The 24,456-nt window shown below is 25.0% G+C and overlaps 1 protein-coding gene across 2 annotated transcripts; it reads left to right on the plus strand.

Annotated features, from left to right (window-relative positions):
* The first annotated feature begins 1,801 nt into the window (after window positions 1-1,801).
* Window positions 1,802-19,349, plus strand: LOC135923126 (uncharacterized). 2 transcript variants are annotated; one of them, XM_065457711.1, is made up of 14 exons: window positions 1,802-2,038; window positions 2,077-2,117; window positions 2,159-2,325; window positions 2,418-2,459; window positions 2,645-2,737; window positions 2,778-2,826; window positions 8,146-8,228; window positions 8,396-8,468; window positions 9,762-9,881; window positions 13,735-13,857; window positions 14,097-14,234; window positions 15,325-15,450; window positions 18,161-18,423; window positions 19,090-19,349. In XM_065457711.1, the coding sequence occupies exons 1-14, from the start codon at window positions 1,986-1,988 to the stop codon at window positions 19,129-19,131; spliced, it is 1,413 nt and encodes a 470-aa protein (XP_065313783.1). In that variant the 5' UTR covers window positions 1,802-1,985; the 3' UTR covers window positions 19,132-19,349. The 2 variants fall into 2 exon arrangements, with proteins under 2 accessions (XP_065313783.1, XP_065313782.1); XM_065457710.1 differs by having other exon boundaries at window positions 1,806-2,038; window positions 13,735-13,944; window positions 19,090-19,344.
* The last annotated feature ends 5,107 nt before the right edge of the window (window positions 19,350-24,456 follow it).

Genomic DNA, 24,456 nt, shown 5'->3' on the forward strand with positions numbered 1-24,456 from the left:
ATAATTTTACCTAGAACAACAATAATAACCTATTAACAGTCTTTTTGACATCATATTGTTAGAGATCTTCTTCCCTTGTATTTTAATTTATCGGGAAGTTTCAGCTTTCCTTTTCTACATTTGATCTTAAAAATAGCCTTTTCTAAATGGCGTTTAAGTATTTTATCATTCTTTGATATGATTTGTGTATCATCTCAAGGTAATCCCCATGATTATTTTTAATTTCAAAATTGATAAGTGTTTCACTGTGGTTTGATCTTCTGGAGGATTTGTTTACCTAACAACGATATTATATCAAATAAGCATATTGGTACATAGATATTCTGCATTTATTAATTTAAAGCTAATTGAATTATAAAATTATAACCTCTAAATATAAAAAAATATAAATCAATCAACGTGTTTTTTATTTAAAAGGACATGTATTTATTCTTTTAAACACCCATAATATGCAATATCTAAATGATGACTCTCAAAATTGGATATTCTAATGCTAAAAAAGGAAATATGATAACTTTTAATATAAAAATATAAGAGTAAAGTCATAATTTTTATGATCAAAAAGAAATAATATGTATTTTATATTTTCTGATCAGCCTCCTTTTTTCATTTGATCGGCCTCAAAAATTGAAATTTTCTGCAATATCATAAGATAATTTTGGATTAATTTTTGTCCTCGTAATCAGAGCAAAACGTGATTCTTCTCACACTTATCAAAATGGGTAAGAAGAGATACATGGGGGTCAATTTAAAATGAGAAGAAATATCCAATTTTGAGGCTGCAGTAGCTCTATGCGTAAAAGTTTATGTCAGTAAAAAGTTTAAAAAAGCAAATACACGACTTATGTTAATATTTAAATTCGGCACGGGTTTTGAGGTTAAATTTTAGTTAAGTTTATATCATAGTAAAAATTAAATATCATAAAATAATTTATAGAAAAGTATATTAATGACAAATAAATACAAGAAAATTTACTGACAAGTCAAATCTATTAAACACTGGAAAAATGATCTTATAACGAACTCGAAGGTACTTCATATTAATATTTATACTGGTAGGATAAATAAAATACTGACAATTTTGTTATTACGAAAACATCTTTTCAAATATACTAAAAATTTTGAATAATATGCTGAAAAATAAATAACAGCCTATTAGTAATCTTGTTAAAAAGTCCGATTTGGATCTATTTTTAAAAAACGGCTTGATTAAGAATTGAATCAAAATATAATCACGTAAACCTAGAGATTTTCAAATAAAAATCCAATCTTATCTGCCATCTATGACCAAATATCTAGGCTTATAAAATATTTATTTGATTAAAGTCTTAATCGGGCCTTTCTTAGAAATCGACCAATTCTGGCTTTTTAACCTAACTACTCTTAATGAAACTTTACGAAATTAAAAAGAAGTTATTATTTGATAAATAAAATAATTTTAAATGTTGTCCTTTGCATTTAATCCTTAAAAATATCTTAATATTTTTGTTATTATAAATATAAATTGCATCAAATTAATTTATTTTTAAAATAAATTTGAATAGATATATAATTTTTATTTATGTTCAGATTATTTTCGATTATTATTATCATAAAATTAGATGGTCATAAAGTTTTTTATAGTTATCAAAATTAAATGTCATTAATAATATTCAAATATGTATACTATATATATATGTTTTTTGTGGATATATATGTTAAATTAACTTATTTGTTATTTATCTCCAAATGACAATCAAATCAAATGACGATTATTTGGCTTAAATTTTATTTACTATTATTTCTATTATAATATTTCGCGCCATCACATAATGCAACAAAATAAATTATGATATATTTATAATAGAATTTTTTTAAAATTAATTATATGATATAATTTAAATTCGCGCGTAATCCTTAGTCTTAGATAGATTTAGTTTAATTTATTCAAATTTATTCGCTCGAAAGATTAAATGTAAATATTATATAAAGACAATCATTTAAACATGGGCGATACTGATTCTAATAATTCGGAGGAACGAGAAAATTTAGAAAATGGGTAAAGTTAAATCATCTTTATTTACATGTTTTTTATAGAAAAATGTTTGTTGGAGGATTAAGCTGGCAAACTTCCACCGGTATTCAAATTTTTATGATTATAAAATTTACTTTACAATAGAATCACTCAGGGAATATTTTAGTAAATTTGGCGAAGTAGAAGAATGCATGATAATGAAAGACCCAGCAACTAAACGTTCAAGAAAATTTGGGTTTGTAACCTTTGTTGATCCTAAGTCAATCGAAAAAGTTCTAGCCATATCTCAACACGAACTTGATAATAAAATCGTAAATTATATTTTTAAAATATATAATACATTCTGTTTATTCTTATATAATCATATTTTATTAATATATATTTTATATAAATGTTATAACAGATTGATCCAAAGATTGCATTTCCCAAAAAGGGTCAGCCAAAAGTAAGTTTTAATTGATTCTAAATTTATTTGTATTTAAATTAATGTTTTGATCTGCCATTTATTTTTCTCATTATTATATATTAAAAACATGATTTATAAATAATTTTAATTTCATTATTTAATTTTTCAAAATAGATTCTCAAATTATTTTTTATATAAAATATAATTTTCTAAAATTTTTTAAGCTTATAACCAAAACCAAAAAGGTTTTTATAGGTGGTATATCTGTTATAACAAACATTGATGACATCAAGCAATATTTTGAAACGTTTGGCAAAGTTATTAATAATATTTATTAAAATATTGATATAAAAATAGATTGAAGATGCAATGTTAATGTTTGATAAAAACACCAATAGACACAGAGGTATGTATCACAAACTTTATACATATATGTAAAACTTAATTACAGTGATCATTAGTCTCTTATTTTAATAATAGAATAACCTTATAGCTTTAAATATTATCATTATTCTTTTTTGTTTATAAATGTTATACATCTAAAAAGAACATCTTCTATAATAGCCATTGGGTTTATTATATCATCATAATTAAAAATCAAAAGTGAGTATAAATTTTTTAAAAAAGTTAAAATATATTTGTTTTTATTCACATTTAAATCCTTATAATGACAAACATTGCATGAGCAGTAATATGTATTATTTTAAAATAATAATTTATAAAAATATAGCTAGACCATGTTCAATTTCATGATTCTTATAAGGTTTTTATATTCATAAATCTCATTATTTTTGGATATTCTCTAAAACACTTTAATTAGATTTATCTTTGTAAAATTATAAGTATGAAATAATATGTTGATTTAATTAAATTTTTGTATACCTTAAGATATAAAAAAAATCCAAATCTTGTAATCAACATATTTATCAGAGACTTGTATTCAAGCTGACCCAGAATGGACCAAATAATTCAATAACATAAATAATTAGATCCTGTCTTAATTTGGAAATTTGGGCCAGGCTGATTTACCTATTTTTTAAAATTATATCATTTAATCAGTTGGAAAATTGTTTATCTCAGGCATATTATTTAAAAAATATATTTGACTGGATTTAAATGTAATTTTTTTTATAAAATAAATGAAACATTTTCTTGTTTAAAATTTAGGCTAGGCTTGGGCTAATAATAGATATAAAAAACTTGAGCCCATCTTGGGCTTAAAATTTAATTTAAATTCTGGGCCATACTTCACCAAAAAAAATGGATTTGCAGAGCTCTACTTTTTAATATTTATTTACTACTCATATTTATTATTTTCTTTGAAACAATCATTACAAAATACGGCACAAATTACTCTAAATAATGATTAAAAATTCAAAGCAGGGTCTAAAATGATCAAAGATAAAAATCCAACTAACATTTTGACTTTTGCAGATGATATCTGGTGTTTATAAACCAATTTCTATTTTTAATAGTTGTTAGAGATCTGTAAAGCTTAACCCATCTAAAAGATCAAATGCTAGGCCAGATAAATTAAAAAAAATTATAATAGTCAGGCAGAGTTTGGTAAGTCCTCCGGAAAAAGAATCTAGATACAGATTTTATAAAAAAATGAATCTTAGATACAGATATTAGTATCTTTTTCAAAATATAAGTATCTTTTGCTAAATTAGAGTATCTTAAATACAAGATACTTTTAAATTATCATTACCAATTAAATTAGAATAGTTTATAAAATATGGTTTTTATTATTTATTTGCAGAACATAGCATACTCATATAATTAGAATGAATATTTGCAATAATTAATAAAATATTTATTGATGAATTAATTATAATAACCAGGGATTTTAATATTATTTTTTCCCATTAATAGCATAAACAGGGAAGGGATAGTAGTATATTTTATGGGGGTTGAAAATTTGCAAATAAGTAAAGAATAAATTAAATCAAATGTTTATTTTTTCAAATAATTTATTATGATCCTTTGCCTTTTTGGCGTATTTAACATTATGCCAAAACTAAATAACCTATCAACAGTAGCTGATGAAGGTATGGGACTATTATATTTAAAAATTTCCCTAATTAAAGGATAAAAATTAAGCATTTCTAGTGTTTTTAGGTGGTCTTTAATATAATCTAAAACATCGAGCTCAATGTTGTTTGTGTTGTTGAACTCAACATTTGTTTCACCAAATGAAAAATAATCATCATTTCCTTTATTAGATATTAAATGTATTGGTGATATAGCATGAGCTTGATGGTATACTAGATGCTAAATTTAAGGCTTCATTTAGTAATATATTTTTTTATCATCAGATTCAATCCATAGGTTCTTAAAATATGGATATGTTAATGAAGCCAAAAAGGCCTCATTATATTCATCATAAGAAAAAAAATTTCATCTTTTACCCATAGCATTTTGGACAGCTTTTAATAGAGGTAGACAATATTGTAAACTTGAATGCTCAAGTTTGCCTAATTCCCTTTTAACTACAAATAGTATGGGCACTAATTCCCCATAAAATGTACTACTCTGACTTAGTAGTTTTTCTAATGCAATTGCTACATGGCCTAAAACTTTACAATATTTCTCATATATACAATATCCATTTCTTTTAAATTAGTACAATCAATTGTTTCAAATAATAATTTAAAATTGGATTTTTATTTTAATAATGAGGTCAAACTATCATATAAACTGTTCCACCTCTTTATGCATGGAACCTTTAACTAAATACCACCTGTAATCTCCTTTATCTTTTCAGAAGATTTGGGCCTTTCACATGCATTCCATTATTTTGTGCATTTCCCCATTAGTCCAAAATGAATCTTTCCAAAATTCTTTGAGCTTAATATTGATGAAATAATATCCTTAGTTGCAATTAAGGACAAAGTGTGGCAGGCACATCTGATGTGCCTGGGTAATATTATTTTGTTTATATCATCTAAAGATTTAAAAAAAATATAAAAAAAATCTCTACAAACCATCATTGAACTCTAATAGATCCTCAAAATCATTGTCAAGAGCATTTAATTTTGCACCATATTCAGTAAATGACTTTTACAAAACTGGATGCATTATCTGTGACAGTAGCAATAGTTTATCAGAAATCCCATATTCTGGCAATTTTATCAAATGAATGTGTGCCAGGCATTCTTCTACATGCCAATCTTTATGCCTTTCAAGGGTTTCTCTTGTTATCTTCGAAAATAATTTATAAAAAAATTAAAATAAATTATCTAACCTTCCATCATTGTAACAAATTAAGACTGTTCAACTAGGCTCAAAGGGTGTAAACCCTTGACAATAAATGCACATATCAATTTTATTTTGGGTTATTATAGGTTTTATTTTATTAATTGCATTAAATGATTCTGATATACTAGGTTGAATCATATTTTTATGGTGTTATATTTTGCAGGTTTTTTTCTGTGTTGTTTTAAATATAACTTATATTCGGAGTATATGGCTAAATGGCATCTCTAAAAAAATATACTTATTTTATTTTATTCATTATCTTTAATAAGTATTTATCATTACTTGTTTGTGATATTTATGTATTTTTTTAAATAATTTTATTTTCTAATATGACTTATTAATTCTTGAATTTGTAATATTCATTTAAATTTCTTTTCACATTTTTTTTATATATTTCTAGCAAAATATTAATTATATATAAAAAATATGAAAATAATGTACAACATTATATTATTTAATTATTAAATACATAACAATTTTCTTTTATGCATTTTAATTGATTAAATTTTGTAAATACTGTAATGTAATTTTACTTATATCATAAATAAATAAAAGTAACTAATAAAGTTAAATTCTACCTTATTATAATAATTTTATTAAGAGCCTTATAAAATTATCTAATGTTATATATCAATTTTTGCTTAAATATTTCCTCTAATAAGAGAACTTGCAAAAATCATAATTTATAAGATTATAAAATCAATATATATCCAAAATGATTTTAATTTGATATCAACCATCTTCTTTAAAAAATTTTAAAATAACAATTATCTAAGAGGGACTTAAGTATAGGTATTATTATATAAAATAATTATAAAATAAAAATGTATAATATACTTTAATATGTTTAACAAAGTTTGTAGAGGAGTTTGTTGAACCTTTAATAACTTTTTTACTTTTGCAATTTTGACATTCATCTTGTACCTTGTCCTTTTTCACATGAATTACCTTATAAAATTTTTCATCTAGAATTTTAAGATTCGAATTTGATTCAGGAGAACCTATCTCCTGAATTTCATCTTCACTATGAATATTAGACATTTTACAAATTAAAATTTCCAACTAATTTTGGTTATCAATATATTTAAAATATAGCAGGAAAAAATAATACAAGATTCTACGAAGAAAATAAAGTTACATTGTGTGATATGTAAATGTTTTAAACATGAATAATAAAAAGAATCTATTTTTTTTAAAGAAAATGAAAAAGATATAAGATTCTTTTCAAAATAAAAGATCTTAGATACTGATACTAGTATCTTATTAAAAAGTCAATAAGATACTGCAAGATACAAAAGGATCTTGTATCTTAGATACAAGTATTTGTAGTCTGCCCAACTCTGCAGTCAGGTTGGAGACAAGCAAATAGTACATAAAACATTAATAAGCTAGGCTGGCAATTCATACTGGAGGCCTTACAAAGCCCAACCTTGCCTGCTCTGGTTCATTATAATTTTTGAACATGTTGTCAAGCCTGGGCCAAAATTTTTTTCCCAATCCCAGTGTAATTTTTTTCAAAAGTATTAATCAAAATATAAAGTTGAAATTATAGTTTTCAATTCAGCCAGGCTGGGTGATGTCTGAAAAAGTTTTATTTGGGCTAGGCAGGGCAAAAAAATAAATGGACTGAGCATGCAAGAAGTAGAGATGCCACATCTGCTAAATAAAGAATAGAAAGATAAAAATCTAAAGCCTAACTTTGTTAAAATAATATATTATATCTTGTTTATAATATATAAGATTTAATGACCTGCTACTATGATCATCCTTTCATAAATACAATTTCTTCTTTCTTTTCTTACATTTTATGTTTATTGCTATTAAAAATAATAAGATTGAAATCCTCATCATCTTTGGATATTTTTTTTATAGGATATTTTTCTGAATTATAAAAAACTGGCCTGGGCTGGACAAAAATAAGATTGGAACTGGGTTTGGAGCACATTTGGATGGGCTAGACATAAAACTAGCTTGTGCTTGATATTTTGCAATTTGCAAACTTCTACTTCATAAAAAAATATGCCAGAATTTTAATGCCCTGGCTGGCCTATCTTTGTGTGAATTTTTTTGTTTGACATGATATACTTAGTTATTTTTTTAGAAATTTTAGCCTGGTCCATTTAAAAATTTTTTAAAAAAAATTCACTTCAATTATATAAGAATGCTTTTTTATTTATACAAATATATTTTTAAATATTATAAAATTATTGGATCTAATAAGAAAATTTAATCAAATCAGCCTATAAATAATATTTATAAAAAAATTCACTAATCCTATAAAAAATTTTGGTTTGTTTCTAGATAATTCTAAAGTGTTTCTTGTTTAGCCCATAGTTTATTATAAAAATTGGATCACATTGGTTTAGAGATGGATATTAAATAAATTCATATAAAAATTGTTGATCAACATAACCCTATTCTTAATCATATATAAGCTTATAAAAATTACAATATTAAACAAAAGGATTTGGTTTTATAACATTTGAAACAGAAGACATTGCTGAAAAAGTTTGCGAAATACATTACCATGAAATCAGCAATAAAATGGTAAACTATAAAATATATTTTATTTTATAATCTTGAATAAGATTACTTTTTCTAAAAAAAGTTTAATTTTAGTGGAAATGCTAATTTTTTATGTTAGAGATAAAATATTTTGCTACTAAGGCAACTTAATATTCATAATATTTTTTTAAAAATTAAAATGTCACTAGGTGGAATGTAAAAAAGCTCAACCCAAAGAAGTTCTACAAGCAGTTTCGGTTGCTACTAATCTCAAACTTGGAAGTTATTTTAAAATTTTACATAATCCTTTTTATATCAATATAGGTGACTGGCCTTCTGCTGCTGGGCCCTAGTCTAATCCTAGAATGATTAAAGGGATAATAGAAAGGGAAAATATAATGGTAAAATACAAGAGAGCCTAATAAAAGGATCTTTGTGGAGATTATGTTTATAAAATAATTGTTTTTCTTTGGACTAATGTTTAATTTATTACATAATGAATAATAGTATTTCAAGTTGAATATACATTTGAAATCAATAAAACCTGACTAAATTATTTGTATTTTTTGCACCCAAAAATACAAAATTTTTATAGGGTAATTAAGAATATACTCACAATTAAATCATTTTAGATTAAACTTTGACATAATAACTATAAAATTAAACAACTATTTATTTGTATTTACAAATTTCTTGCAATTATAAATGAATAACATTGATTTTCTTTGACAATCGTCAGAGTTGGGCTGGTCTTTTAAAAAGAACTTAGATTCCTTATAAAATAATATATTTATATACAGATAATATCTTATAAAAAAATAGAATATATATAAGATACTTATATCTTGCTGTTGTAAACAATAAAATATTTATACTTATATATATAGTATTATATTTAAAAGAATGCCAATCAAATGTTTTTATTTTATTGATTGTAAAAATAAAGTATATTGATTATTATTATTATACTATTGGATTTGATATGAAAAATCAAGTGTGATTCTTGTAGTTTAAAATTTATCGTATCAAAGAGGTACAAAAGTGTATCACACTTTATTTTTCATATCAAATCCAATAGTATAATAATAATCAATATACTTTATATTTTTTACAACCAATAAAATAAAAACATTTGATCGACATTATAATACTATATATCTAAGTATAAATATTTTATTATTTACAACATGTCCACCCAAAAAGGACAAGGACATGTGCTATAAATAAATGAATATAAATTTACAAAATGAATATACTAAAAATTTACCACAATAAAATTTTTCAATCATCTTGTCTTAACAATTTAATCTCCATTTCTGCATCTGTGTTTAAGCTGATAATCGTTTCTTCTTTTACTGAGATTTAAAAAAGATAGAAAGAAATTGAATTTTATATATTATTTTATAACCATGATTTGATACAAAGGACTTCCATCTTATTTTCCATTTTGAGGCAAGCCAATTATTTATGGTACTAGATCAGTCTCCATCTTTTTATAAAGAAAGAAAGAAATTATATGATTTAGTTTAATGTTCATAATATAGATCTTTTTCTCCAAATATCAACTTTTAAAAGATTCCATTAATCACCTTAACATTCACACCAGCAATAGCTTCATGAATAGGAATTATGGACTGCCAACAAAATTCATATCTCCCACGTTCGCCAATCCTTTTATCTATCCTGCAATACAAGGTAATTTTAATTTAATTTTAAAAAATGGATCATAAGACAAGTCTATTATAACAAAAACTAAATATATATATTTATTTAATTTAGATCAATTTCTATTCTGTACTTAAGAAATGAGATATATCAAATTTTATGCAATCATTGATTCCATTTGACTTTATTCAAATCTTTAATATTAGTGTTTTCCAAGCTTCTCATATATTTTATTCTTGTATATTTTTTAGTTGCTAAAAAATTGATTATTATGTTAGTGTTACTTCTGTTATACCATTACTTTTAACTCTTAAAATGAATGTTTACATTAATATCATATCTCTGGTATTTGGGTAGGAGTCAACCCAGATCAGCCTACGCTAATTTTTTTAGATGCTTAAGATTAAATAAACACAGGAGTTTAGAACTGGAGAGCCATTTTCTCGGATTTGATTGAATATGAACCTTAATTTTAAAATGACTGGAATTTGACAAAATTTTATATTATTTCTAATATTTTTATTTTTTTTCTTCTCTCGTTACTTTTAATTTATTTTATAAATTTCTAATTAGCTATAAATGATAATATTAGTGCTGTAAACGTTACTACAAAAAAGAAACGCGTTACCATTACTCGTTACCTTTTTAAAAAAGAAACGCACGTTACCGACTTTCAAAAAAGTAACGGGCTACTCGTTACTTAAAAATTAAATATTTACAAAAATAATATTTATTTTTTTCAGACAATATATAATAAAATAAAACTATACAAAAAGAATATATAAGATCGTTTTATAAATAAAATTATAAGATAACATATTTATGTAACAATTGTTTATTTATTTTTACCAACAATTGATTTCAAAATTTTGATCAGACAAACAAGAGTGCTTAGTGCTCAACACAACTGGTTAAATAATGGGATGTTATATATTTAATAATAAATAAAATCTATAATGAAATTCTCTGTAAAATTTTGTTATTGGATAAATCCTGGCTACGCCACTCTTTCATATTTATTTAATATTTAAACAAAGTTTTTTAAAATCACTATTTTTTATTCTTCAAATTTATTAACAATTATAGTCAAACCAGTAGCAATACTAAAAAAAGAAATAAAAGATATAAAAAACTCAATAAAATACTTTTAACACCAATATTTTGTTAATTTTGGGTTTTTAATGTTGGTTTCCAGCTCAATACTGTAACATAATTTAATTGCTTATATTTAGGGCTGTGCCGTCACATATTTTCACCGATCCGATCCGATATTGCTCCAAAACTGATGCAATACTGATACTGATCCGATATTTATATTGAACCAAATATAATTAAGAAATCAATATTTTTTATGCGAAAAATCAAATTATGCATTTAATTTAATTTTTTTTATTTCTACAATTATGACTATAATTTAAAAACATATATTTGATAATATATCCAATTTATGTTGGTATGAATTATAAAATTGTATTTAATATGTAAAATTATAGTTATTAGATTTTTTAAAATAAATACGAGAGCCTCTAGATTTTTTGGCAATAAGCTTCTACGATATGGAGTATCTATATCCCCTGACGTACTGAAGGTAAACTCAGATGATTCCACAGATAACACATTTTGCTAAATTATCTCTGTCTTTTGTAAAATACTTCCATAATTCAGATACCATATTTAAAAATATTCTTTTATTTAAAGTATAATTAATAAAATTGGCGTTATTATTTAAAAAGATTTAAAATAATTAAAACTTTGGGTGTTCCTTTCTATTTTAATAAAAAAAACTTTTAAAATACTATAAATCTATTTTATAAAAGAATAAAATTTAAAGAATGTTGTGCTTCTGCATTGTTTAAAAAAAATTATTTAGAAAATATTATAATAATGTAAAATAAGTATACATAACATAAAATAAAATAAGAAAAGAAAAGTAAAAAAATCGGATCTGTTTTTTACAGGTATCGGCCCTCTCAGATATTTTTGGAAAATTCTAAATATCGGTACAGATCCAATATTTAATATTGACACAGCCCTACTTATATTTTAATTCCATGATTAAGCTTTTCAAAATATTATTCTATTAAAGTAATATTTAAAATAATGATATATTAATTTATCTTTTTTACCTTCAAATGCTTTTTAAGTTTGAACTGCTGGACATTGAGGTTGAAATATTTGTGTTGGGATATGATTTTTTACATTTCCAAAGTGTAGACTTAGTCCCATTAATTTTTTTTATTGGTTTAAAATATATTTCAAATTGGGGCCAGGGAAGGGTTTAATCATCTTCAACTGAAGAATTAAATACTATGGACATTATATTCTTAAAATAAATTATAAGAATAATAATATCATTATTAACATTTACTTTGAATTTTGATTGAATATTAATTTCGACAAAAAATTAACAACGAGAATTTTAAATTTAAATGAAGGCAGTGAGTGGTTGATATGAATTAAAACTCGGATTAAGTTATTTATATTATTAATTAAAAAAATAAATAAAAGTAATTTAATAATACAATAAAATACGGTTTTCTTTTTGTTGAAAAAAATATAAGGTAACATTTTGGTCAAAAAAAAGAAACGCGTTACCTTTAAAAGAAGGTAACGAATCGCGTTCCTTTAACGACGTTACTTTTTTGACGTTACTTAACAGCACTAGATAATATTGATTAAATATATCTTGGTTCTATTTAATGTTGTTAAACGGGTCGATTTTTAAAAACGGCTATCTCAATATTTTATCCAGAAAAATATTACGCAAGCCTGAAGATTTTGCCCATAGATGGCACAAAAATAAGACATCTATTCACGAAATCTCTAGGCTTATGCAATATTTATCTTGCTAAAATATTAAGTTAGTCGTTTTAAAAAACCTTTTAACAACACTAGTTTAAAATTAATACATTGCGTTAGTCGATATTATTTTCAACTCGGTTCTTGAAAAAATCGGAATAAATTATTAGTAATAGAAAAAAATATTAATTCGTTTCACCATAGCTCTTAATACAAGTCATTAAGCGGATTAATTGAATTTAGCCTAATTTCACAAATAATAATATTTCAATTGACTATTATAATTTGTCTCCTCATTTTTTAAATGACAACAAACTTTGTTAGTTTTAAAATTTATGTTAATTTAATACTTTTATTTTTAGGACATATATTGTTGTATATTTTAATTACGCTTTTCCTCACAACTCTACGTTTATCTCCCTCCCCCCATTTCCTCACTATTTGCCCACGATAGAACATCTAAATAGTTTTAAGTCCTTCATGCATAATAAATCTGAATGTAAAATATGCTCATATAAAAGGACAATCGTGATATCATAAAATATACCTATTTTATAATATACTTCTCTCGAATATGTTCAAAATAAACTCATAACAACTATATATTCCATTATCCATATTTTATTGAAATTAATGTTCTCTCATCACTGTAAATATAAGTTCGATTGACCACATGATACGAACAGTTAAGGTCAATCACCACATAATACGAACAGTTAAGGTCAATCACCACCCACTACAAGCAAAATATATATTTCCACCGAAAACTTAATTTATAATCGCCAATCTTTTCTAAATATAAATATATTATCTTTGTTGCCTGCGAAAATTTTCAAATAACCAAATATATTATGAAATGTGAAATAGTTTTTCAAAACCTCATTTTATTGGATTGGAAATTTTATGACCTTGTTTGATAACCGATATTTTGAAAAAGATGAAATATCTCCCTATCCTTTCCTATAAAAAATATTTACATCCCTAGTATTTGAGCTTTTAACAGATCTGGCTTATCTTTATTTATAATATAATAAGATATAACTTCATGATCATGTTTGCAGTTCTCTGATAATTTTTTATTTAGGCATTGCACCTCATTCACCCACTTTCGCCTTTGCTGCAAATTGTTTTAATCATAACCCTATGATGACTTCCCACGACTTAAGTGGCCATCACATCTCAACCCTCAATGGAATGTCTCCTAATGGTATTCTAACAGATTTTAGTCATTTAAGTCTGCATCATCATCACAATGCCCCAGATCCTAATATAAATAACAATCACAACAGTATAGGTTATATTATATCTTTGTTTTTTTTGAACACATCATTTTTAAACTTTTATTAATTCAGGATATTAGATTTAAGGTCTGAGCTAAAAAGAAATCCTTTTTACTCATTCTTTAGGTTATTATAAAGCTAATATATTTGATTATGAAACGAATAGTTAATCTAAGTGGACAACACAATGGAAAATACGATCGGTTTGGAACTCTCAATGGAAACATGGATCTCAATGTCAACCCATATCAACAAACTCATCCCACCTTGGCTAGACACGTTTTTTCGCCACCTGCAATACATAGTATAAAATAACTTTTATATTAGACTGTTGAATTCGATTAACATTCAATCATAAACTTTTCGGTACTTTAAGTTTCCTTAATTTATAAAAGGCAATTTTATATATATTTTTTATAATTATAATTGAAAATTCACGACTTCGTTAATTCCCCGCCACCCTAAGTTTACCAGGGATAAATATATCTGATGGAATCAAAGCTTGACTTAATATAGATTTATATTTTTATTTTATGTCATTTATAGACTTATCTGAAAAATATAAACGTTTTAGATTTTACCCTCCTATACAACACCACACCTATATAATCAGGATATAAAACTAACGTTAAATTTTGATCCATTGTTAAATATGGTATTATATACCATTATTCTGTTGATATAATTATACACCCATTTCTCTTTTCTTCCTTTGAGGTGTTAACAAGCACGACTTTTTTCGCCTGAAAAATAATAGAAATCCTATACATTATAAAAGAAATATACCCTGCTAGAATGTAACATATCTGTAAAGGCAAATACTCGCAGAAGCCTATATTTATTTAATTAGAGTGATGCTGATTAAAAATAGTTTTTTCTAAGATTATTTAAATATATAGTTATTTTTTGTTTATTAGGATCTTTAATTTCTTTATACGGTAGTTAAAATACGATCACAAATATTTATATATCAATTCATCAAAGAACGACAGTTTCATTTCTTCTCTTATATGACTTGAAATTTTCAAATTGTTTCTTAATTTCACGATAACCTAAATAATACGAGGAAGCGACACTGGCGTCACCTTCAACTCGGTAAAAAGAAGTAAAATTTATCTAAAATCACAGATACATTAATGGTAGTTTTTAGCCAATATTATTATCATCTTCATCGGATAAAAATGAGCATTATCTAAAAAAAATGCTTGCACCCCTCTCCCTCATCTGGAAACGCCAACAAGATCTAAAAATATCTAAAACCACAAATAGGGATCAAAAAGGGTCCTGACTTCTGACCTGAGATCATAAAATATACTTCATAAAATAATGCTTCATATTGCAATTTATTATGTATATTTTTTAATTTTATTACAACAATAAATATAAATATCTAGCCTTCACCACTTTTCAACACAACTTCCTTAATCATGGGACTAATATCTTATCCCCAATTATAACCAATAACAATATCCCAACAGATCTATTGTCACCGACTCATTTAAATTATCCTCATGCTAGAAGTTAATAAATCCTTTATTAATTATAATAAATCAGGGTTGGCAAGTCGGCCAATTGATCGAAGGAGTATTTGAGCTGGTCAAATCTATAAAATATAATGAATAATTATATTGATTTAATTAATTAATATATATTTAAAGCATAATCTAATTAGGTTACAATTTATTTAAAAATATGTTTGTATCAATCATAAAGGCATCGATTTAATACAAATTTTATATTAAAATATTAGAATTTCATTTCAAAATATAAAAATAAAAGTTTCTCATTATTAATTTGATTGGATATCAATATATAAATAAATATAATATTTTTCTAAAACTAAAGCATGGTTTGAGAAAATTACTACAATTTATATTACATTATGTACAATTACCCAAACAATATGGGCATCGTCAATAAAATGTAAGGAGCAAATAGAAATATGTAAGCAGCTGTTGAAGAAGTTGGATATTTGCAAAAGAAATTACCAATAATATATTAAATGAAGAAATATTTTGGACGAAAAATTTTAAATTATTCTTTAACATATCGCTATCTTGTTGTAATTGTAAAGGGATAAATATGCTTTGGCCCACGTAAAAAACGATGCTTAATTTGGAAAATACGTTTGCAAAGAAAAAACAATCAAAATACATATGCTCAGCTCACACTGCTGATTATTTATTGGGTTCTCAATGTAAGGGTAGCATCTTAGTAGTAGTGAGTTTGATGAAGCGTGATATAAAATAAGAATTAGGCATTTTACAAGATGTTAATAATCAACTATTTTAAGTAAAATAAATTTCAAAAATAAAAGCTGCGGTATATTTAATAGCCAAAATATGTGGAAAGCAGTAACTTTTATAAAAAACAATCCGATTTTGACCTCGAGTTGTTGGAATAAGATTTATCTACCTTGAACATTAATAGAATTGTCAAATATTTTACTAACTTTCCTAATTATACTTCTTTTTCAGTAGAATGTTGAAGATTTGGGGTAATATTCATACCAAGAAAATATATCGATTAGTGATCTGCATCGGACGAAATTTTTCAAGCCCTGCCCGAACCCAAAATTTTTTAAAAAATTTCGCTGGCCAGTCTCGAATTTATTTAAATATAGAAATTAATTCTTATAATTACTCAAAATAAACGATATATGTTATATGGCGTCTACTTTATAAATAAAATCACATATTTTTATTTTACCTAAAATATTCAACATAAAATTGTTAAACTTAGATATATTTTAAAAAAATTAAAGACCTGGCCCGGCTCGATTTAAAAAAAATATTAGGCCTGGCACAAAGCCCGTTTGGGCCGGGTACAGGCCGGGCCTACTTTTGCAGATCTCTAATATCGATTTTCTCGACAACAGGAAAATGGTAGGGTATATCAACCTAAAATTGATTAAAAATATTTTAATATTGATATAAATCAGTACAAGCGCCACGGAGAGCAAAACATTAATTATAGAATTTAGAATATAATTTAATATTGCATAAATTTATTTTTTACTATTATATATAAAATAAGGTTATATTGTCTAAAAAAATTTGATTTGACCAGTCAAATGCACAACCCTGTAATAAATGCATATTTTATTTCTTTTCTAAAATTAGCTGTCATAGTGATTAAAGATTAAAGGTATCTTTAAATATTTTCTGAAATAGAAATAATATTATTTTAAAACTTGTACCTATATAATTCAGAGACCTGCAGTGACACCTTTTGCACAGCCCAGCTCGGATTTTTTTTAAAAATAAATTTTCAGACCTCTACCTGGCACGGATTTTTTTAAAAAATATATTATATTTATTTTTAATTTTTATAGCTAATAATGGCGATTTAAAATATACGGCTCGGCATGGGTATTTTTTTAAAAAAAATTTCCGGCCTGACCCAGCTTGGGTATTTTTTAAATAAATTACAGGCCCAGCCTATTAAAAAAAATCAAAATATGGCCCGACTTGTGTGCAGGTCTCAATTAAAACTGGAGTATTAAAATTAATAAGAATGGAAAACACATGTGTAGTATTGCTAAAATATAGTGTTGTTAAACGGCTCGATTTGAGCCGATTTAAAAAACGGCTAACTCAATTAAACCTCTAGATTTCGTTAATAGATGTTCAAACAGTTATGCCACCTATGAACACAATCTTAAGGCTTGCATAAAATTATCCTAATAAAATATTAAGCTAGCCGATTTTAAAAATGGGCTCAAAATAAGCCGTTTAACAACACTACTAAAATATGAGTATCTTATGACTTCAAACCTTAGATAGTATCAAAAATACTAACTCAGACATGAGCCGACCTGCTGGTCAGTTAAATTTTTATAATGCTAATTGTAAGTTCAAAATAAATTAGTAAAAAGAATTATTTCTGATATAAATTGTTTAACTCGTCTTAAACATATTAGCCACAACTTTTTTATGTATCAAATAATCGAGAAAACCCAATGGGTCGACTTATATGGCTCTTTCATTGACTTGGGCCAGGTTCCAAACCCCATTTGCAGCTAAGTCGACTTGGCTAGAAATTTATCAACACTACACATGCAAAAAAAATTACAAAATAATATAAAAATTATGACCTTCAATTGGAAAAAATTAGCAAACAAATATAATGCAAACGATAAGGAGGCACTTAGTTTTAATATATTTATCGCTAATAAAATGTTTACAAGAAATATAATTCAAAATTACATAATTAAATAATCAATAATAGTGTTTACTGCTGCAGCGGCTCCATTGATGGCAGGCCCACTACCTGTGAATCATTTTGATTTCTCCCTCAAGGATATTATTGTGAATAATAACAAAAATAAGCCATCCCTTATTTATAATCGTTCATCGCCCGTTTATCATGCCGAAGATTGTGATGATGAATTAGGAGAAGGCGGAAGTGGTGAAGAAAGTGTATCTGATCTTGCAGAAAGTTTATTTTTGAATGCCGGACCTCCCCCTTACATGATGACGAATTCTTTAGAGGTTTTTAAGAAATAATAATATGTATTGAATTGGCAAAAATAACTTTCAACATTTATAATGCTGTTTGAAAACACTCGTAAATTTACACATTTTTAATTTAAAAAGTCTATATTTCTCTATATATTCCTTCACTTCAAAAATTAAATAATAAAATTTCAATTTTTTATGTTTTTCAAGAAAAACAATGAGTTTTTCTATTTGCAAACTGATAATTTTTTCTTTGATTGAAGATTTCAAAACCCTTTTGGGGTATTGGGTAGGACCCTTAGTGGGTTATTAGCTTTTTGATTGGTTAGAAGATTCTAATTTTTATTTGAAAGTTTACCAACTAACGTTACAACAATACAGTGTTTTTCTTCATAGTAATTTTTTATTATAAGATAATTTTGATAGCTATAATATTTAACATATAAATCTTCTACCTTTTACTAAATCTATTTATTGAATCAGCTGAACTGAATTAAAAAAAATTTCACACAACATATTTTGTTTTAATTTGAACCCCTTATTTTTATAGATGTTTATCAAAACTTTAATTTTAGAATGTTTTTGATAAAATTATATTATATAAGATGTTTTCTTTTAAATTTTATATTCATAATCTTACAGATATTTATCATATGATTCTGTAATTCTACATTTATATATTTTTTAATACAATATTAGCCTCAACTGATTCCAGTGAATAATTATGCCAATGGTTACTAAACTAAATATCATCAAATTAGTACGGATACTAGAAATACAAAAATATATATCACGGGTCAATACTATATACATTACTTATATTATACTTATATATTATTTATTATTTTTTTAAATTTAAATATTTTTAAAAAAATATTGTTGATGTAATATTTCTCAATGCAAAATCATAAATAATTATTTACTTTTGAAGATTTGAAAACAACGATAAAATAATATATTATTGCTTTAAAAGAGATATATTTTCTTTAAAAATGTAAAATTTATATTCTGATAATATAGATTTAGTTCTCATTTTTTTTTAAAAAATTTCCACTTAAATATTTTTGGTCAAAATTTCATTTGATGTGAAATTCGTAATAATTTTTAAACAAACAAAAAATATCTCCGTTATTATTATATAATATATTGCACTATCATATATAATCTTTTCATTGCTTTTCTTTCTGTGATAATCCACATTATGAAGATATATATTATACAAAATATAAGATAATTGAGATTAGTTTTTTTTATTATATTATGTTTTAAAAAAATAATAACTTGTTCCATAACGATATAAAAAGCATCAAAAATGTACACATTCTTTATCTCTCAAGCGGGTATAAATACTAAAGCTATTCTAAATGTTCATTTTACATTTTTTTAAGTAAATTAAGCACAATCATTATAAAGAAAATTATTTTTAGTTTTTAACAAAAAATATATACATTATCCAATTGCTCTGACAACCAAATTTACTTGTAATATTGTTCAAATTATTATTTTCATCAATAGTTAAATTTTATTTAAAATATATAATAGTTTTTATAAAACAATGACTACTGATTCAACGTGCCCCAGCGCCTTTAATTTTATTTCAGATTTATATGGGATTAAAATATTCCCGTCAAATTTAGTTTATTATATATATTTTTAAAAAATTTATTGTATATCTTTATATATTTTATGTATACGAAAATTATATTTAAAAATTTATGTAATATATATTAATTTTTTTTTCATGAAATTAGGAATTACCAACTTCCCTTAAAAGATTTATAAAAAGATTACATTTTATTTTTTTAATCAAAATTTTTAATTTGAATATAAATTTTTATTGGATTCTAAAAAAAGCAGAATAAAAATTTAAATTTTAAAAACGTCTCTTATTAAATCATTTTGATTATTTACTAATTTTTCTAATGTTAATTTTTTAAATCGTATTTCCTTCCTCTAAAACCTTAAGCTTTTTCAAAGTCGTCTTAATAGGCTCAAAGTTTTCCATGATCTTGTGAACGATCTGAATATTTCTATAATTAAAATTATTGGTTAAAATTTGCTGCCTTTAGTATTCTATAATTACAAACAATGTAAGCATAAAATATTTTTTATTGTCTTACAAAACTCTCATCTTTGTATAAAATAATTGGGAAATTTCTTAGTTCATAATTTTCACTTGCTATGTTAGCATCAGGCGCATGGACGGAAGGAGCATCGCAAATTGGCCTGTTGGCACAATTTACATTTTTGCTTATAGTAAATCTCCCCCTACCCCCCTCCCCTCCTCTTCCAACTACCTTCCAAAATTATATACAATATATCACTAAGAATTTGAAAGAAAATTAATAAGTTTTTTAAAATAATGGATATAATTCAAAATTTTTCAAGCTTCTTTACATACCAATAATGGTGGATTACATATATCTCTTTCCAATCTTGCCCTTTAATTAGAAAAATAGTAAATTCCAATTTTATAAAACCTGATCCTTTCGATAATGGTAAGACCATTATCGATTTGAAGTCTCAAATTATGGTTGATCACCTTTTTCGGAAACGAATAGGTAGAAGGATTAGGATATACCTATATTTGCAAACTGCATTGAATCACTCCTTTATTGATATTATTCTCTGCTAAATAGCTCTGGTCACTTACAATTAAACCAATGAACTCGTCTTTTTCGCATTTGTTTAAGCTGCTTAATAACCCAACCTCACACTTGCTCCAGTTGCAGTTCTACTGTTGTGGGAAATAGAAGACATAGCCTTCATTCTCGTTCTTGTACAGGTCATATTGTTAGACATAATTTATGTAGTTAATTCCAAGGACTATTCCATCTAATCTAGAACCTTCAGGTCTTTCAGATCTAATGCGAAACATCGTGATGGAATTTCTCAAATTCCTAGAAAGAGGAGCTAATTCCTCCTCTGGAATTACTCGTGCATTGATCCATTGGCTTTCTCCTTCAAACTGAACATCCTTGAGTAAAAGCGATTAAAAATTCTGAATTCCGATAATTTGCACTATCTTAAATACTAATCTAGCATTACCCTTTTTAAAAAAAATTGGCTTTCATATTCGTAAACTTACTGAAGACCCTCTTAAAGCCTTGAGGCAAAAACTAGCCATAACTAGTCGCAAGGCTAATAATATTCATAGGTAAATTCATTCCACATATATATATTTTAAGAAAAATTCCAATATGAGTTATACGCTATTTTAAATATAATATTCTTCCTTATCCTTATTTCCACAAGGGCATTAGAAAATTTTTAGTTGCCTCAAGCTAAAGTTTACTTTTAATCAGGCTTGTTAATCGTTCCTTTTAAAAAGATCGAATCCCGATTACGATCTTTTCAAAAAAAGAGGATCGACCCTTTTTTTTTAAAAGGATCTCGATCCTTTTCTTATTAATTTCTGAAGGAAATTTCTGATCGATGCAAAATTAAATAATATAAAAATAAATTTATCGTAGAATAATATAATATAGATTAGAATATATTTATTTATAATTAAAATTAACCTTTAATAATAAAAAATTTTCTAAGTTATTATCATTTAAATTCCACGCCTTTCATTAAGCACATGTTAGCGCTCCAAGATGTGTTAGTTCGATAAATATTTTTTTAAAATTAACATAACTATTAAAAATATTCATTGAATCATCATTTGGATATAAAAATTATTAATAGAACGAGCATTTTGTGAAGAATTTTCCCAAAAAGTATCTATTTCATCCATACATTCATTAGATGCATCTGCATTGATCTTGCATATTTTCCAAATAGGCAATTAACCTCTGTTTTACCAACAGATTTTGTGGCAGAATAATATAAGGCAATTTTGGGTGAATTATTGCTGCCAATATGTTACTGTCATCATACAGTGAAGGAAATCTATATTAAGAAATGACAATTAATTTATTATTAAATAAGTGTTCATTCAAATAAATCAGGTATCTGCAAGACTTAGCACTTTCAAATTTAATAGTTAGGCCTGGCCCATCATATGTGTGGTATTTATATGGTCATATCATAAATATTGATTAAATTTAATATTATATTTAGACTTTGAGGTTTGAACTACTAATCCTTGAAGAATATATTTTGTTCTTACATAAATAACATTTTGCACTGATCATTGTATAGTTACTTCCATCTGTTTTACGTAAAGTAAAATACTTATGTAAATTATGAAATGGTAAAAGATTCTCACATATATCTGCTGTGGACATCAATACTAGATATATTATCTACTAAATCTATAATGGAGGACATTATTAAAACCTAGAATTTATTTATATTATATATAATATAATTAGATAAATAAAACTTGTTGGCTCTAAATCTCGTTCTAGATAGGAAATTGTTGAAATATAAAATATGTTGGAATGGAAGTTGATTAATATGATGTAGATAGATATTTTTTTAAAAAATTTTAATTTAATTTTTATTTTATTTAACGCTTTTTAAGTAAAAAATTACTTTTTAAAATCAGGATCGAATGTTAAAAAATATGATCTCAAACACGATCCTCAATTTAAGTCAGGATCATAAATCCGGGAAAATTGACAAATTTAGGATTGAATCCAAGATCGGTGATCTTTTGATTCGATCCTTTAACAACTCTGCTTTTAATATCTTATTTACAATTTATGTTATAAAACCACTTTCGTAGACAAGGAGAGGGGTGTTGGAGTTCAATTCAAACTCCTTCCCCCCAACCAGAAATTTCTCCTATTGGAAAAGAGCTTGAAAAAATTTAATAAACCATACTATACAGAGTACATTTTATAATTATATTTTCACATAAAAAATTTGGAATTGTACAAATAAAATTAAAAAACTGGAAGCTTCACAAATACGCTATGATTTGTATATGATCAACATTTGACCTTTTCTACTTTCAATTATTAAAGCACACTTATTATTTTACTAAACAATCGCTCAACCTTAACACTTGAGAGTAAAAAATCAGCTATTATAATCGTTTTCAATTAACATTAACCAATCTTATTTCACATTTTCTAAAGTCGCGCAAGTCTATTTGACTTCGTTATTTGGTAATCGCTACTAAATAATCAAGGTATCAAATCTACAACAGACATCCAGTTTCATATTTTGAAACATAATAAAAATAGTAATAGTTTTTTAAAATATATAATACTTATTTAAAAAATAAATTTTCACAAATTTTTCTTTTACAAATTATTTTAAAATATATATTCCGTTTTTTTAATTTTTTTATTATAAACGCTCTTGTGTTATAGATTCTTCGTTTTATCTTGAATCTTGATATTTTTAGTAATTTTCATATTTTACTCTTAACTTTTTTATTTATATTGTTTACTAAACGGATTGAAGATTAAACTAAAATGTATACTATTTTAAGCATTACATGTCTAAATGGTAAACTTCATGATTAGGACTGCTTCTTAATATGAGATTCAGATTCATATCAAATTTTTGAAAATATAATTGATTCAAAATATTGATTTTACTTATAAATGGAAAGGAACAAATAATATATATAAAGATGATAAAATCATAATATTCAAAAATATTTTAAATCGGGGGAAAAACCTTAATATATTTATACGTGATTGATTTTTGAATCGCAATTAAAACACGATATTTAAGACAGCCAATATGGCATGCCGATATTTTTATTTAGCTTACAACTGGTTTTTGTTTATTGAGTGGAAAAACTGATTGATGAATATGTAAGTACCAAACAAACATATATTCAGTTTTTCTATAATTTTCCTTGCCAATTTTAAAAATTTTGCCAAGAATGCCCTTTTCTTTAAACTATCTACCAAACGATTGAAGTCTGTCTCCTCTATATATTTATAAATTAGTCTATTGTATTTACCAGCAGACTTTTAAGTTTCATTTTTTGTGATAAAAGTTTATAGATCATATTTATATAAAACATCTAATTTGAATGCGTAAATTTTCTCGAGACCAAAAAAATGTAGGAATAGATTTAAGTAGAAAGATACCAAAAATAATTTTCTCAAATATTTTTTTATTGGGCTAATCAATCTAATAAATGAACATTATTTA

The sequence above is a fragment of the Gordionus sp. m RMFG-2023 genome, chromosome 2 (genome assembly GCF_954871325.1).
Source record: "Gordionus sp. m RMFG-2023 chromosome 2, tfGorSpeb1-WG-v2, whole genome shotgun sequence".
Lineage (NCBI taxonomy): Eukaryota > Metazoa > Nematomorpha > Gordioida > Chordodea > Parachordodidae > Gordionus > Gordionus sp. m RMFG-2023.

What these genes read in the sequence shown, in the direction of transcription:
- LOC135923126 (XM_065457710.1), top strand. Translation starts at nt 1,986, where the DNA reads ATGGGCGATACTGATTCTAATAATTCGGAGGAACGAGAAAATTTAGAA. An exon ending in AAGCTGGCAAACTTCCACCG is followed by an intron (nt 2,118 to 2,158) that starts GTATTCAAATTT and finishes ACTTTACAATAG; the next exon opens with AATCACTCAGGGAATATTTT. An exon ending in ACGAACTTGATAATAAAATC is followed by an intron (nt 2,326 to 2,417) that starts GTAAATTATATT and finishes ATGTTATAACAG; the next exon opens with ATTGATCCAAAGATTGCATT.